At 35.2% G+C, this 17,327-nt stretch overlaps 2 protein-coding genes across 4 annotated transcripts in view; both read right to left on the reverse strand.

Moving 5' to 3' along the window:
- LOC127412086 (disks large homolog 5-like) overlaps positions 1-3,242 on the reverse strand; it is a 110,243-nt gene extending 107,001 nt beyond the window's left edge. For all 3 annotated transcript variants that reach the window (XM_051648137.1, XM_051648138.1, XM_051648136.1), the window contains exon 1: positions 2,496-3,242. In XM_051648137.1, the coding sequence (XP_051504097.1) occupies positions 2,496-2,793 (298 nt within the window). In that variant the 5' untranslated portion in view covers positions 2,794-3,242. The remainder of the gene's footprint in view (positions 1-2,495) is intronic.
- Positions 3,243-10,756: 7,514 nt separating this feature from the next.
- LOC127412097 (annexin A11-like) overlaps positions 10,757-17,327 on the reverse strand; it is a 28,503-nt gene continuing 21,932 nt past the window's right edge. Inside the window, exons 11-15 of the mRNA XM_051648173.1 lie at positions 17,026-17,119; positions 13,207-13,302; positions 12,730-12,788; positions 11,861-11,983; positions 10,757-11,508 (exon numbers count right to left, since the gene is read on the reverse strand). Of these exons, the coding sequence (XP_051504133.1) occupies positions 11,449-11,508; positions 11,861-11,983; positions 12,730-12,788; positions 13,207-13,302; positions 17,026-17,119 (432 nt within the window). The 3' untranslated portion in view covers positions 10,757-11,448. The remainder of the gene's footprint in view (positions 11,509-11,860; positions 11,984-12,729; positions 12,789-13,206; positions 13,303-17,025; positions 17,120-17,327) is intronic.

Below are 17,327 nucleotides of genomic sequence, written 5' to 3' on the forward strand. Positions count from 1 at the left end.
AATGTTCAGAACTTCTTAAACTACTTCAAAGAGTTCTCATCAAAAAATCCTCCACGTGCAGCAATGACAGCTTTGCAGATCCTTAGCATTCTAACTGTCAATTTGTCCAGATACTCAGGTGACATTTCACCCCACGCTTCCTGCAGCACTTGCCATAGATGTGGCTGTCTTGTCGGGCGCTTCTCATGCATCTTACAGTCTAGCTGATCCCTCAAAAGCTCAATGGGGTCAAGATCCATAACACTCTTTTCCAATTATCTGTTGTCCAATGTCTGTTTCTTTGCCCACTCTAACCTTTTCTTTTTGTTTTTCTGTTTCAAAGGTGTCTTTTTCTTTGCAGTTCTTCCCATAAGGCCTGCACCCCTGAGTCTTCTCTTTACTGTTGTACATGAAACTGGTGTTGAGCGGGTAGAATTCAATGAAGCTGTCACCTGAAGACATGTGAGGCATCAATTTCTCAAATTAGAGACTCTGATGTACTTATCCTCGTTTAGTTGTACATCTGGCCTTCCACATCTCTTTCTGTCCTTGTTAGAGCCAGTTGTCCTTTGTCTTTGAAGACTGTAGTGTACACCTTTGCATGAAATCTTCAGTTTTTTGGCAGTTTCAAGCATTGTATAGCCTTCACTCCTCAAAACAATGATTGACTGACGAGTTTATAGAGAAAGCTGTTTCTTTTTGCCATTTTTGACCTAATATTGACCTTAAGACATGCCAGTATATTGCATACTGTGGCAACTCAAAAACAAACACAAAGACAATGTTAAGCTTCATTTAACGATCCAAATAGTTTTCAACTGTGTTTGATATAATGGCAAGTGATTTTCTAGAACCAGATTAGCAATTTAGCATGATTACTCAAGGATAAGGTGTTGGAGTGATGGCTGCTGGAAATGGGGCCTGTCTAGATTAGATCAAAAATGACTTTTTTCAAATAGAGACGGTGCTGTTTTTTACATCAGTAATGTCCTGACTATACTTTGTGATCAGTTGAATGCCACTTTGGTGAATTAAAAGTACCAATTTCCTGTACAAAATCTGTACATTATTCCAAACTTTTGGCTGCCAGTATATATATATATATATATATATATATATATATATATATATATATATATATCAAATCAAGCTTTTGACACTTAGGACAATTGAGGGACTTGTACACAACTATTACACAAAGTGCAAACATTCAATGATGCTCAAGAAGGGAACACACTACTATATGCATACTATATGTAATTATCTGTAATGTAGATTTGAAGAGCAATAATAAATAAAAAATATTTTATCTGTTATATTTGTTTACATTTTGAAAGGGGTGTTAACATTTATGAGACAAAAGGGAATGCAAACTTATCTTCTCAACTATATGTACTGTTATAACACCTCCGATTAATGGGTTATTAGCTGTCTTCTGCTTTCAATCTAAATCGAGCAATTTTGAGATTTGGTGACTAAAAACAGCCATTTGGCTCCTTAATGTTTCAGTTTAGGAGCCACTGGCTCCTAAGTCATTTTTTTAGTCTGAAGCCCTGACACATCTTCATGAACACAATGTAGGCATACCCAATTAAAAAGTCATTAAACTCAAATATCTGTAACAATAATAATAATAATAATAATATGACCAAAACAGTATAATCACAAATAAAAACGTAACTTAAAAGGTATGAGATCAGTTACAATTGATTTTAGAACCATTTGTAAAGGCTCAAGAGCCATTCATTCAGGTCCACATACCCAGCACATGTATGTTCAAATCGATTTGCTATGGTACCCTGGCAAATGTGTTTCCATGGAAACAAGCCAGCCCACAGCCTGTTCCATAGATGTGTATCGGGGAGGCACTTGGTTTGAACGAAATTAAAATGGAAATTATATGACCCGTGTCATGAGTGGTAATATAGAAGCACAATTCCACAAGCTAATCCATGGGAATAATCTTTTTTTCAGTTACCACACTCTGATCATTGGAAATAGTATGAAGACGGGAACAAGACCCAGTGTGATCTTTTTTCGATGGTACTTTCATCCTCCTCTGTAACACCATGTTCCAACATGCAGAAGATCCACCCAGCTGTTTGGACAACTTCATCTGGTCAATTCCAACACTTTACCTTAACTGTAACCATCATGCAACCCCTTTTTTAACAACCAATTTTGGCTAAGGCTTTAAAACATCCACGGCACAATCATTAAATACATGAATTCTCAAGATACAAGAGGAAGTATTCTAGTCATGACAACATCTATGCATAGATATGACAATGCAAAGAGAAACACAAATCAGTCCACTCCACTTCTAATCCAATTGTATATGTAAACCATGCTCAACCACCACTGCAAGGACTTCCATAATCATCTAAAAAATAAGTTGAACTGACCACCACACATCAGTTATGAAACTTTAGTGCTCTGATCCACATCATAAATCAAGCATGGTGGGCATCACCTCACCTCCCAGTCCGCATGCATTGATTAACAGTCTCTCTTACCAGACTGATCTGCTGGTCCTCCGCCGTTGGGGAAAAGGGCAGAGTACAGGTGAGGGTAGGTCTTCTCCAAAGCCACACACAGCTCCAGGAAATGGTCGCTCTGCTTTTTCATGAGCATCTTCAGGAGCTGGTCCACTTTCTCCGCGCTAGTGGAGCAGTTCTGGTCCAGCTCGAAGGTCTCCTGTTCGCTCAGGGTTCCCGATTTACTCAGGAGCTCTATGAGCCGGTCCGCATCCGTGATAGACTCCAGAAAGTTCTGGTGGCACTGGTGTAGTAACTCTTTGTGCTTGGGCTCCATCGCAGCTCCTACAGTTCTCTAGCTAACTAGCTAGCTCTGCGCTATCGCTTTACACCTGTTTCCCCAACACAACCCCGATGAAGACGCAGGAACTTCTTTCTATCGGCTCACTTGTAGGATTTGAGCACCGTTGCCATGAGATGTAATGGCTCAATGAAGCGCTTTTTCATTACAAACAGCAGAAAGACACAGAAGCCATGTTTGTTGCCTGAGGCTGTTGACTGCACTAAATAGCGATTCATTTCTCCGTATCACTCACGCGAGGCAACTTCGTCAATATTGTACCTCCACTTCCGAGGAGAGCATGTTCATCCGCGTTTATAGTTTCTTCTTGGCCATTTATTTTGCGTTGTGCGGACTCAAAAGTAGCACAACTCTTCCGGCGTTCCCTACTCAAAGTGTACGCTCCGCCATGTCTCGGTATCTCAGCAGCTGCCTGCCCGCTGTCAATCAACTTTCCGTACAATGACCATGTAAGGTAAAATGGGGCGGGGATTTCCCTAAGACACACCTGTTTTTTCCAGTGGGCGTACACCACTTTTCAAAATTTTTAGAAACATTCTCAGGCTGTAGTGAACGATGATGCAGCATGACATAACAAGTTCAAGAGGATTTTTCATTAAAACATGCTTTCCAAAATACATAGGTTGCGGTTGAATTTAAGTGAACGTGACAGCTAATTTGTGATTTATTTATTTTTTGCAACCCTTTTACAATAAGGTTCTACTTGTAAACATGGATTAACAATGGCATTAGGTACCATGAACTAGCAATGAACAATATCTGTAAAATTATTTAGGTTCATTTTAATTTATGAAAATACTATTGTTTAATGTTAGTTCATAAAGTTAACTAATGGTAATGCAGGCCTTATACACGTTATAATAAAAATAAAATAAAATAAATGTAGCCTATTTATAGGCTATATGGTGTAATTAATATCAACCAAGATTAATAAGTGCTGTTAAAGTATTGTTGATTGTTAATTCATGTTACCTCATGTAGTTTACTAATGTTAACAAACAGAACATTATTGTAAAGTGTTTCCTTTTTATATTGTCACATGCATAATTCATTACAATGGCTTTATGATCATATTGAATTGCAATAAATATAGCTCATTACATATGATGCAGAATATCAGTAGTCTGTTAAATATATTAAAGATGATATGTTTAGCATGTTATTTCACATACAATTATTTTTAACAGAGCTACATTTGGTTTGTGTATCTTTCTATAGGTTTTTTTAAGCAGGATGAATACAATAAATCACTGTAATAGTGCCACATATACAGTAATTGTAATATCAGGAAAGCTACTGTAAGATCATTTAAAAAAAATCTGAGATCCTCTGTTTGTTTTTCCATATGATATGATTTCACAAAGAAGACAATGGTAGTACTTCATTTTACAGTCTCCTTGTAACACATATTACATGTTATTAATTGATATTGTAATAACAACTATGAGTAATTACAAGCATCTGCACAAAATATTTACACATTAAATACATGTTGTTCATTGCAATAACTAAGTAGCATATTTAATGATGCAAACAGAGTAACATGAACACAGTAAATTAAAGTGTGACAGTAAATTATACTACATTTTTTTCTGAGATATTTTTAACATGAACAACTCTATGAATTAACATAAATTCTTTGGGTTTGTATAAAAATACTTTCTGTGATGGTCCACCATAGTCACCGTTTATTTAATATTGGCCATTTAAGCATTACATTTTTGAAATATCTCTTTGTTGATCTATTCCTGATGTTTAAAGTTTACACTGTTTTGTTGAAATCCTGTAATAATAGCAGCTTAAAGAGTGTTAACACATCTTTATTAGATTAATTAGGTTATTAGCAGTGGATTCAGACTGCTTTATAGGGGGAAGGAGTAAAGCTGGAGTTCACAGGCTATAAGAGACCAGTTGTGGTTTTACACAGTAACGAAATGAAGATTTGTAATCTAGCAAATTTCCAGTACCTCAAACATGCAAAGAGAGACGAATGATCCGTATAAAGATGTATAAAAATGGGTTACGTCATTTTAATTAGAATTACAAGAATATATCAATGGAAATAAGAGAAAGGTCTGCCTGGCACATGCAAACAGGCAGACACATACAGTAATTATTGCTACTATTTAGTGCTAATCTAATGGACTAACAGATCTCACGGCACCAGTGTGTATTTAAGCAATTGATTTTATTTCTGTAAATAAATAAACTCAACAGGGCGTGCAGTAACATTTGGAAAAATCTGTTTTCCTTGGCAATCTTTTAAAGACAGCTGACAGATATTAAGAGGACAAGGAAAAAAACATATGTCAGCAGAGTAGGCTACTCCCCACTGACAAACCTTGTGACATTGCAGATTGGTTGTTCTAGACTGAAACTATGCAGTTCTCACACATTAAGTATAAATGAGTGTTGTCAAGGCACTGATGCCTTTACGCTTATATATAATTAACAACTGACAATTAGCGAACACATATGTCTATATATACTAACCAATCCTATTACCAAAATTATTAACCTCTCGGTTTCTCAGGGAATGTTTCCAAATGTTTGGAAGTCGGCTAATGTTGTTCCAATATTCAAAAGTGGAGATCCTTTTTCCACCTGTAATTACAGACCTATCAGCATCCTACCTACAGTGTCAAAGGTTGCAGAGAAATTGGTAGCTGAGCAAATCATCTGCCATCTGAACACTAGTCCATTTGCCCTGCACCCCGTGCAGTTTGGCTTCAGAGCAAGTTATTCAGCTGAGATAGCCAATTGTTTTTTCACAGAAAAAAAAAAATCTAATCTCTATTGGATAAAGGTGTTGTTGTCGGAACTGTGTTTCTTGACTTCAAGAAGGCTTTTGACACTGTTAATCTTAGAATTCTCATGTCTAAATTATCTAGCTTCAATTTTTCTTCAGATACACTTAATTGGATATAATCATATTTGTTAAATCGATCTCACTATGTCCGAGTATAGAATTATCAATCAGCTGCCCTCCGTATGTCCACCGGTGTTCCACAAGGACCTATACTGGGTCCATTGCTATTTACATTATAAATAAATGATTTTCCATCTGTATGTACTGATACCAACATCCAAATGTATGCAGATGACACTGTAATTTATATACATAGTCGCAGTATGACACAAGTTGCTAATGAACTCACAAACTCCATGGTTCATGTAGCAGCATGGTTAAAGCAATGCTGTTTGCAACTAAATGTATCTAAATTAGTATGCATGTTTATCACCAAGACAAACAGTTCTAGTGTAGAGCCAGATGTCTTTGTATCAGGGGAGAGGCTACAGGTTGTGTCTGAATACAGGTACCTCAGAGTTCTGATTGATTCCAAACTTTCTTTCAAGGCTCAGGTCAAAAAGGTCTATAACCGGGTCAGATTTAATCTATCAAATTTGAGGTTCATTCGAGATTACATGTCAACAGAGGCAGCTAAGTTGCACATGCATTCTATGGTAATTTCCCATATTACTTACTGTTTAACGACCTGGTCACGGGCTTGTCCAACTACTCTAAAACCATTAGAGTCTTTGTATAAACGAACACTTAAAATCCTTGACAAGAAATCGGTACATTTTCATCATTGTCCAATATTTAAAAAATATAACTTGCTGAGTTGGGAAAACATGATTAAATATGTAGATGTTTGTCTTATGAACAAGATTATATATGGCTTGACTTCTCCTCTGCTCAGACAGTTTGCCAACATAAGAACAACTGCATATCGGTCCACAAGAGGTGCAGCAAGAGGGGATTGCATTATTCCGCTTAGGAAAAGTACTTTTTAAAGCTGCACATGAATGGAACTCCATCCCAGCAACTATTTGAGAACTGAACACATACAGTTTATTTAGAGTTCATTTAAAGAAATGGTTAATTAGTACTCAGCTCTGTCAGCATTAAAACTCAATTGCACCTTATTGTCCTCAGTTTTTCTATGTTGAACTTTCTTTGCTGTCTGCTGTCATCTGTCACTATCTTGCTATTGCCAGTCTGCCCTTATGTATCTGCATGCATGTCTTATTGTGGTTTTGCTTTTATTGTGTTAGATGGATATATGTATTTAATATACTGTGCATGTGTTTTATGTCTGTGTTTCTGGTTTACATGTTTCAGTTAATGTCTAACAATGCAGCATAGTGTAGTCGTATTTAGTCCGTATTTCTATTAACAGCAATATTTTACATTTTAAAGTTTTGCATGTCTTGTATGAGACTGTGTTGCATGTGTTAAACAGTACCTGACGATGTAGTACAAGGGTGTATTGAATTATGTTTTTATTAACATTCATATTTTTCCTTTTTTATCATTTTGCATGCTTATAAATTAATATCAATAACATTGTAATTTCAATCTTATATTTAGTTTATATTCTGTTTTTAGGGTGACTCTGTAACATCTCTCCAGGGACTACAGATGAAAAATAGCCTTTTGGCTAACTCTGTTTATTAATGTGCACTGTCCCTGTTAAATAAACCAGAAAATTAAATTTTTAAAAAATACTTATGCAGAATTGGGAATAATGTCAAAATCAAGATAGGACATTAGGTCCTTGTCTGGATTCTCTGGAATGTAATAAAAGAAGAATTCAAAGAGACACATAACATATTAAAGTGTATATATACAGTATATACATTTAAAGTGTTGACATTAAGGCTATATGATTAACTGAACAGAATGGCATAAGGAAATGGATAAGAAGATGATTATTGTATATGAATAGATGTTTGTTTTTGATCAAATCCAGTGTTTAGACATAAGTTGATTGCTCTTAGTTGAGTCTCTTATTAATATCTGGATTGAATTTATAAGCCCTGAATAATCAGGGCAAAACCTCAAGTTTTAATTTGAACGGGGTTTATCTAATGTAACATGGAATTTCATTGATTTCTGACCTGTTATTTGAAAGAGGGCAATATAATTTCTAAAACATAAAATACAGGTCATACAGGGGGTAAATGTTATTCAAATAGACAAGTAGTTTTTTTTTATTTTGTATCATACAAAAATACACAAATAATTTATTCTGTGTCATTTCTGCTGCATACTGTGCAATAGAACAGTGCAATTCTGCCCTCTACTGTTGCACATAGAATATAACTGTTCAATACAAGTTAAGATCAATCAACAACATTTGTGGCTTAATGTTAATAAGCACAAAATAATAATAATTCTACTCATCCCTCGTTTATTAAAAAATATAGCCTAAATAAAAAAATAAAAAAATAATAATAAGAGCGGTTACACTTACAATGAATTTAAATGGGGCCAGTTCATAAATGCTACAATACACAAAATAATTTCCACAGTATGTAAACATTATACATGTTAACATGATTTTTGCATACCTCGTGTCTTTAGTGACCCGGGACCTCATTTCACCCCATTACCTCATCCATTTTTTTTAAGTTGTGCCCACACCTCTTTGGTATTCCTCAATATTTCTCTTATAAATAGTGTAACAGAAAAAATAAATACATAAATTGCAAAACATTTTTTTAATAGAATTAAAATAATAAAAACATTTTATTAATTTTTTTTACACATAAATTAATCCTATAAAAATGATTATTTCATATCTATATAAGTTTACTATCACAGGATATCTGTTTCTTTGTTTATTACAAGACAAATGAGTACTATATTCTTACAAATTACTACTAAATCACCTTGATTTTCTGTGTGAAAATCGTGAATTATAAGTATTCTGTATGTCTTTACACACACATATTATACATGCCATTTGTTACTCAAGGTAGCGCTGATGTTTCAGTTATTGACTTGATTTGCATTTGGCATTGCTATTTTATGAAGAAACAAAGTGGAAGTAAACTATAGCAAGTACAACAAATGAACAGTAAGATTTGGCTATTGTCATTTGGGTGGACTACTGAAATAACGTAAGTTGTGCATCTTTTTAGACTCAAAAAGTGCCTGAGAATGTGTATCTTATGTCTAGATTATGTGTTATGTTTAGCTTAATATGTGTTTGACAGCCATTTGCATCTCATGAAATTATTGTCCATTTGAAATAAATAAATCCTGTTCTAGATATATTAAACATTTAAATATATTTTATTCTATTATTTTCTAATTGTCTTGAAAATATTTTGACATTTTCACATTATCTGGGCATTTTGTAAATTCATTTGTGATAGATATGCATGTCGGGGCTCTAAAGACCCATATATGCAAGACTGTTTGGTGAAATTCCAATGCATTTAAAAGGTTAATTATAACTGATTTCTCCATTTGAATGTGTAATGATGCTGTCATAAAGTGTGAGACAGATTTAGTTAATGAATTACACTGTCTCACCACAATATGCTACTCACATATTTATACATACTTATTGTTTATATGCATCCATCCAATATATTTGATGTGCTTTCAAACCTTTAGATTGACACTTGGGCCGAATATTATTCATCATGAACAACTCATTCCTATCATACTGTATACTTTATAAAGTGTCATATTCCCTCTCCACTAAAATCTCTCAGTGAATAATGTAAACAATGTCCTCTGCCCTTCCTTTAAAATCTGACTGTCACATTCACTATGTAGCTGCTTGTCTCACTTGCTCTGAATATTGCTCATCTGACTTGCCTTCCTCAGCACTTTGCCCCTGAGATGAAGATGAACAGGCTGTTGGATGGCATATTTGGATTAGTGACACACACACACACACACACACACACACACACACACACACACACACACACACACACACACACACGTTGGTGCAGCTATCATTATGAGGACTCTCCATAGACATGAGTTTTATACTGTAAAAACTACAGATTCTATCCCCTAACCCTACCCCTAAACCTAACCCTCACAGAAACCTTTTTGCATTTTTACATTTTCAATAAAACATCGTTTAGTATATTTTTTAAGTAAAATGAATTATGGGGACACTAGAAATGTCCTCATAAACCACATTTATAGCATAATACTCTTGTAATTACCAGTTTGTAACCTAAAAAAAGGTCCTCGTAAACCACTTAAACCTGCCCACACACACACACACACACACACACACACACACACCATGTTTTTATATCATTGTGGGGACTCTCCATAGACTTCCATGAATTTTATGGATTTTATACAGATCTAACGATAATTTATATCCCCTAACCCTAACCCTATCCCTAAACCTAACCTCACAGAAAGCTTTTTGCATTTTTACATTTTCAAAAAAAAAAAAAAAAAACATCGTTTAGTATGTTTAATAAGCCATTTCCCTCATGGGGACCGCTGGCTGGGCTCCACAAGGTAGGTGATCTCAGGTTTTACTATCCTTGTGGGGACATTTGGTCCCCACAATGTAGTATAAACACACATACGATTGATGTATCCTATGATTCAGTCACAGTAAGCTAAGAATCTCCACAGCTATTAAATTATTTTTTAAGCCCGGCTAAATTACAAGAGACGTGCCAGCGAAAATGTTGCCATTTAGGACAAATACCAACAAAAGACACTCCTCTAGACACAATTCCTTTTAAAATTAAAAACAGGATATTATTACAATATTAATAATAATCATTCTTATTAAAATCAACCTTCTTTACTGATTTATTTACTTTCATATTCTTAAAGAGGAGGTTAGGGTCATATATGCAGGTCCTAATTATGTTTATTATGATTACTGATCATGATTATTATGTGTTTTATGATTATTATTCAATGTATCATAAATATAAGTCTCCTCTCCATATTCACTGCTGTATGTTTTCTAGTAGAGTGAGCAGTGTGTGAGTTACGCCTGATTTATGAGAAATAATTATATGCATGTTGATTTAAAATTTTAAATACTAATCAGGCTTTTTGAGGTCAAAGCACAATACGCTTCAAAAGTCAGTACTAAGAAGGCTAATGAAGACATATTAAGTTAATTTGAGTTGAACACATGAGTAATAATCTTTTTCAGACAAGATTTACTTAGCATTTCATACATGTGCTTTTCTACATACAGGGTATACAAAAAGACAAACAGAGCACCATTACCTAATTTTTTGCCTCAATAGATAGGTGATTAACAATCATAATCGGTACTAAAAGAAATGTGTATGGTAAAAAGAAACCGTTTATTAAGCAAAAGATAAAGTACATATAAAGTTCTACTTTGACACAAATTAATGTTCGTTTTAATGTCTAAACTAAAATGTATGGCACATTTTCCCCAATATATGTAAACGACACAAAATATATGAAAGTGTTAAACTTAGTATTTGTTATTCAGATGTGTACACAATCCTAAAAACAGATATTTGTTGGCATCAACATGCAAACAAAATATACGTATAGGAAACGAATACATCCAATATGCAATCTTTCTGATATAATAATTCTATGACTGGCTAGGCGACTGCTTTTAGCATAGAAGGCACGTAAAGAGATATAATTTGCTTACTCTTGAGATTGCAATAAAAAAATAGTAACGAAACAGCATGAAATGTAATGTGCAGCATATATGCACATAAGTGCTTTTGCATTGAATAAGGTAAAAACATGCAAGTACATAGTAGAGTGCAAATCTGAGTAAGGTATAAGATGTTTATAAATTGTGGCGTGGCTTCATGTCCTCTGTGGCCTGCAAACATCAGTATTCTTTAATCGCTTCCACCGCAGAGCTTCAGCAGTAGTTTCTTGTAATCTCCTGAGGTGTCTCCCTACAAATACAGATTTAATAAAGTTTTATCACAGTTATTATTACTTGTCCAGTGAGGTCCAAAAGACAGAGACCACTAGTAAAAATGCTTCTATTTAGCATTTTTCGAATAAATAAAAAAACAAAATTAAAAAAAATGCATATTTAAAAAATTTCAATTATTAAATATTTCTTCTTCATTTTACATCATAACTTTTCTTTGTTTAAAAGTTTTTCAGAGTTGTAAAACACTGTGTTATCCCTAAAATTTAAATGAGGTCTCAGACTTTTGAAACGCACAGTACATATTATGAATAATTAAATGTTTTGAAACTGTGATGTTTAGTTTGCAGGGTTGTCACACAGGCACTCACAGATATGGCTGTGTATAGAGATTTCCCGTAATTTTTCATATATTCCTGACGGATATCCAGCATGTCCACCTCAGAGCGGGTCACCATGATGCGGATCAGAGTGCGATCCTTGGTTCCTGCTCCCTGTGCATTTTCAAAGACAACAGCCTCAGTCGTTTTCTTATTGTTTAAGTCTGTTATGATTTGAACTGAGGCATTTCATCCAATACTCGATAGGATCCCAACCTTTTTCATCAATCAAACCCCTATAATTTAAATAATAAGTACCCTTATACAGTGATTCTCAAACTTTTTGGGTCAAGTAACATTCTTTCATCAAAATAAAATCTCCAAGTCACCTAAAATGAAAATGCAGTCATAATTTGCTCACCCTCATGTTGTTCCAAAACAATATGACTTTCTTTGTTTATGCGGAACACAAAAGTTAATATTCTGATGAATATCACAGCCAGTCTTTATATTACAAAGGCAGTGGATAGTACTTCACTTTAAAAGCTTCAAAATGGCCCAAAAATATCACACAAGTAGTCCATGTGACTCATGTGTCATATTCCAAGTCTTCTGAAGGCATACAAAATGTTTATCAGCAATACATGCGTTCACATGAGAACTTGCTCTGTTTTCAATGCACGAGATTTACTCACAGTGCTCATTAACTGAAAAATTACCTAAATTTAAATTTTAGGTTTCTTATGCTTTCAGAAGACTTGGAATGACAGTTTGAGAACCTCTGTTCTAGAACAAAATGACTTTAAAAAAATACTTCTAAACCACACCTTTGTTTGTTGTAAAGAATCATGATTAGTAATTGAGAATCACTGTCACTGAAGTCAATATAGCTCATCCATGCAAAGGAGGATTTATCTCACCCTCATGGCCCTGTTGAGTCTCTCAGCGAAGTAGGCAGGTGTGTTTTTAATGCATTTCACTGTATAGAGAAAAACATGTTGAGACTCATAATGCACAAATAACCTGCAGCTAATAAGCTGTGTAGAATAGAACAAGACAGATCCTGAAACATAAATGAGAAAATAAAACCAAAAGACAGTAGGCATTCGTTTGGAGGAAATCGTTGTTCACCACAGCATACTAAAACTACACACTAAACCAACTGAAAGAAAATCATGCACTATGACACAGCAAGCAGGTAAAACATGTCATCTACTGTATGACATATAGAACTCGTTATAATAAAAACATATTACCATAATACAAATATTTACCCTATAACAGCATTGCCCTTAAAGGGGCCGGCAGGATGAAGAGCAAATTAATAAACACAATTATAAAGTGTTTAAATGTGATAACATCACAAACAATTACAGAGGATGGATCAGTGAGCTCACCGACAGCCAGCATGCCACTCTCGAGGTCTCCAGACATTTCCCTGTCAATACTCTTCTCAATGTCTCTGCCACACATGTGCTGGTACTCATTAAACACTGAAAGAATAATAAAAAAATAGTCTTAATACACTTGCTATTTCAGCAAAGCACTGCAAGCACAAACAAAGGCACACAATAGTGTGAAAGCACACTACTGACATTTAAAGCAATCAATGGTTTTTAATTAGAAATGAACACATAATGAGTTCATTAATCTGCACATTCTCCTTATGAGACAGTGGCTATTTTCAGTTCAGAATGCAATACTAGCTTACTATTTACTGAATAATGATCTGTTTATACTGTATACCACCTACTATTCTTTAAAAACAGTAAGTGGAACAGCAGGCATTACTCCATGATAAATATCTCCAACAGTAGTATGCTATACTGTTGACATATGACCTCAAAACATTCCATGCGAGTTGCATCAAGTTATTTCTGGAAAAAAGTTAATTTGCCTTTTTATTATTATTATTATTATTATTATTAGTTTAATGTAAAAAATGACTTTTTGGAAGTCAGATAAAACAAAGGATAAAAATGTTAAAAATCATGGCTGTAATTACTTCCGGTTCATCACACTGGAAATGGAACGTCAGGTCGAGCACACTGCACTGTGTTCTCTTTGTACAATGCACATTTTGGCACAAATAGTAGGTCATCTGGGTATTCTTTGCATACAGAAAATATGCATACTGGGCACAGTATAAATAACACAAACCTCATGAATAGTAAAAATAGCATAGTAGTATGCTATTCGCAACACAGCCTTAGCCTTAATTTGCGGTTTGTCATAAATATTCTTTCATCTACTAACTACACAAACTCACTGGGGGAGTTTCTCCATCTCAACAGTTGAATTTGTTCCATAAAGTCTCTGTGTACACTCACTACATAATCTAACACACAAAAAGTCTCAACAAAAAACCAGAGGACCTATATGGTTCTTTAATGGACCTGTCCTATGGAAAAACAAAACAGTCAGTGTGTTGATTTAGAGGTGGGGTATATTAAAGTAGTTCCACTGGAAACCAGCTCCAATCATGAGTCATCGCTTTCCATTACAAATACAGTTGCTTGACAGCAAGGCCAGAACCATTTTAAAAGGACAGTTCACCCAAAAATGAAAATTCTCTCATCATTTACTCATCCTCATGCCAACCCAGATGTGACCTTCTTTCTTTTGCTGAACACAAATTAAGATTTTTAGAAAAAAAATCTCAGCTCTGTAGGTCCATACAATGCAAGTGAATGGTGGCCAGAACTCTGAAGCACCAAAAAGCATATAAATGCAGCATAAAAGTATCCATAAGACTCCAGTGGTTTAATCCAAGTCTTCAGAAACAATTTGATAAGTGTGGGCGAGAAACAGATCAATATTTACGTCCTTTATAAATCTCTATAAATCTAAATTTCTCTTTCACTTCCACATTTTTTTGTGATTTGCAATCTTCATGCATATTGCCACCTACTGGACGGGGCTGGTCAAAAAGGTGGAGATTTACAGTAAAAAAGGACATAAATATTGATCTGTTTCTCACCCACACCTATCATATAGTTTCTGGAGACTTGGATTAAACTACTGGAGTCATATGGACAATTTTATGCTGCATTTAGACTCTCTGGATCCTCATTAAATAAACTTGACCAAAGACAGTACAAGTGGAGACGACAGACTACTTGTTGAACAATGAATGGGAGAAAATGCAACACTCAATATGGCAGCTGTAGGAATGGAAGGTCCGCCTCTCAGTTAAAAGAGCCAATCGCCTTTTTGATAGAGGCATCGACTTTTTGTTTAGTCTAGAGTGTGCATACGCATTAGCTGGACCAGCCTAAAAAATATGTCACTTTATATAAATAAGTTTAAGTTGCTTTGGATAAAAGCGTCTGCTAAATGACTAAATGTAAATGTAAAATAGTTTTAGCCTGATTTGAGCTAAAGAAGCAAAACTTATGATACCATTGTCAGATGTTTGATACCATTGCCTGATTTGACACACAGTGGCATGCAAAAGTTTGTGCACCCCTGATCAAAATTTCTGTTACTGTGAATAGCTAAGCGAGCAAAAGATGGCCTGATTTCCAAAAGGCATAAAGTTAAAGATTTTTCTGAAATATTTTAAGCAATTTTACTTTTTTTATTTCCATCTTTTACAGTTTCAAAAAAACAAAAAAGGAAAAGGGCCCGAAGCAAAAGTTTGGGCATCCTGCATGGTCAGTATTTATTAACACCCCCTTTGGCAAGTATCACAGCTTGTAAACACTTTTCATGGCCAGCTAAGAGTCTTTCAATTCTTGTTTGGGGGATTTTCACCATCTTCCTTGCAAAAGGCTTCTAGTTCTGTGAGTCTTGCATACACTGCTCTTCTGAGGTCTATCCACAGATTTTCGATAAGGTTCAGGTCAGGGGACTGTGAGGGCCATGGCAAAACCTTCAGCTTGCGCCTCTTGAGGTAGTCCATTGTGGATTTTGAGGTGTGTTTAGGATTGTTATACTGTAGTAGAAGCAATCCTCTTTTCATCTTCAGATTTTTTACAGATGGTGTGATGTTTGCTTCCAGAATTTGCTGGTATTTAATTAAATATATTCTTCCTTCTACCAGTGAAATATTCCCCATTCCGCTAGCTGCAACACAAGTCCAAAGCATGATTGATCCACCCCTGTGCTTAACAGTTGGAGAGGTGTTCTTTTCATGAGTTCTGCACCCTTTTTTCTCCAAACATACCTTTGCTCATTGCGGCCAAAAAGTTAGATTTTAACTTCATCAGTCCACAGGACTTGTTTTCAAAATGCATCAGGCTTGTTTAGATGTTCATTTACAAACTTCTGACGCTGAAATTTGTTGTGAGGATGCAGGAAAGGTTTTCTTCTCATGACTCTTCCATGAAGGTCATATTTGTGCAGGTGTCGCTGCATAGTAGAACAGTGCACCACTACTCCGGAGTCTGCTAAACCTTCCTTAAGGTCTTCTGCAGTCAAACAGGGGTTTTGATTTGCCTTTCTAGCAATCCTACGAGGAGTTCTCTCTGAAAGTATTCTTGGTCTTCCAGTCCTCAACTTCAACTCCACCGTTCCTGTTAACTGCCATTTCTTAATTACATTACGAACTGAGGAAACGGCTACCTGAATACGCTTTGCTATCTTCTTATAGCCTTCTCCTGCTTTGTGGGCATCAATTATTTTAATTTTCAGAGTACTAGGCAGCTGCTTAGAGGAGCCCATGGCTGCTGATTGTTGGGACAAGATTTGAGGAGTCAGAGTATTTGTAAAGCTTTGAAATTTACATCACCTGGCCTTTCCAAATGATGATTGTGAACAAGCCATAGCCCTAACAAGCGAATTAAGGTCTGAGACCTTGGTAAAAGTTATCTGAGAGCTCAAATCTCTTGGGGTGCCCAAACTTTTGAATGGTGCTTCTTTCCTTTTTTTTCACTCTAAAATTGTGCAAAATAAAAACAATACACTAATATTGCTTAAAATGTTGAAAAGAATGTTTCATCTTTAACTTTATGCCTTTTGGAGATCAGTTCATCTTCTACTCACTTAACTATTCACAGCAACAGAAATTTTGGCCAGGGGTGCCCAAACTTTTGCATGCCACTGTACATTATGTAAACGTAATCTTGAAAATAATAATAATAATAATAATAAATCAAAGTAGAATTTCAGGTAGATAAGTACTGCACTTGTTGCCAAGATGGCCGCAGAGTGAAATGACAAAGGGACTTTGACAAAAGATACTGCTATCAAACTACCAAAGGACCATGAAATACCTGCTCTTAGGTGAGCTTTGCTCCGAGCACACAGGATGGCATTGAACTTAGACTCATCTGTGCCAAGTTTATTTTCCCCTGCTTGATACAGAGCCTGCAACAAAAGACAAACAGATCTCAGTTAGGACTCTTCAAAGCACAATATACATATAGTGGAGACCAGGGCTATTTGTCACTTTTTAACTTCAGTGAATATTTCTCAGGGTAGGTTCAATTTTGAAAATCAATTTAATAATATAGTATAATAAATATACCTTTGTTATATAATTGAACTTTGTCTGAATGTGTGCTAGTGTGGTTTA

The sequence above is a fragment of the Myxocyprinus asiaticus genome, chromosome 21, assembly GCF_019703515.2.
Source record: "Myxocyprinus asiaticus isolate MX2 ecotype Aquarium Trade chromosome 21, UBuf_Myxa_2, whole genome shotgun sequence".
Taxonomy (NCBI): Eukaryota; Metazoa; Chordata; class Actinopteri; order Cypriniformes; family Catostomidae; genus Myxocyprinus; species Myxocyprinus asiaticus.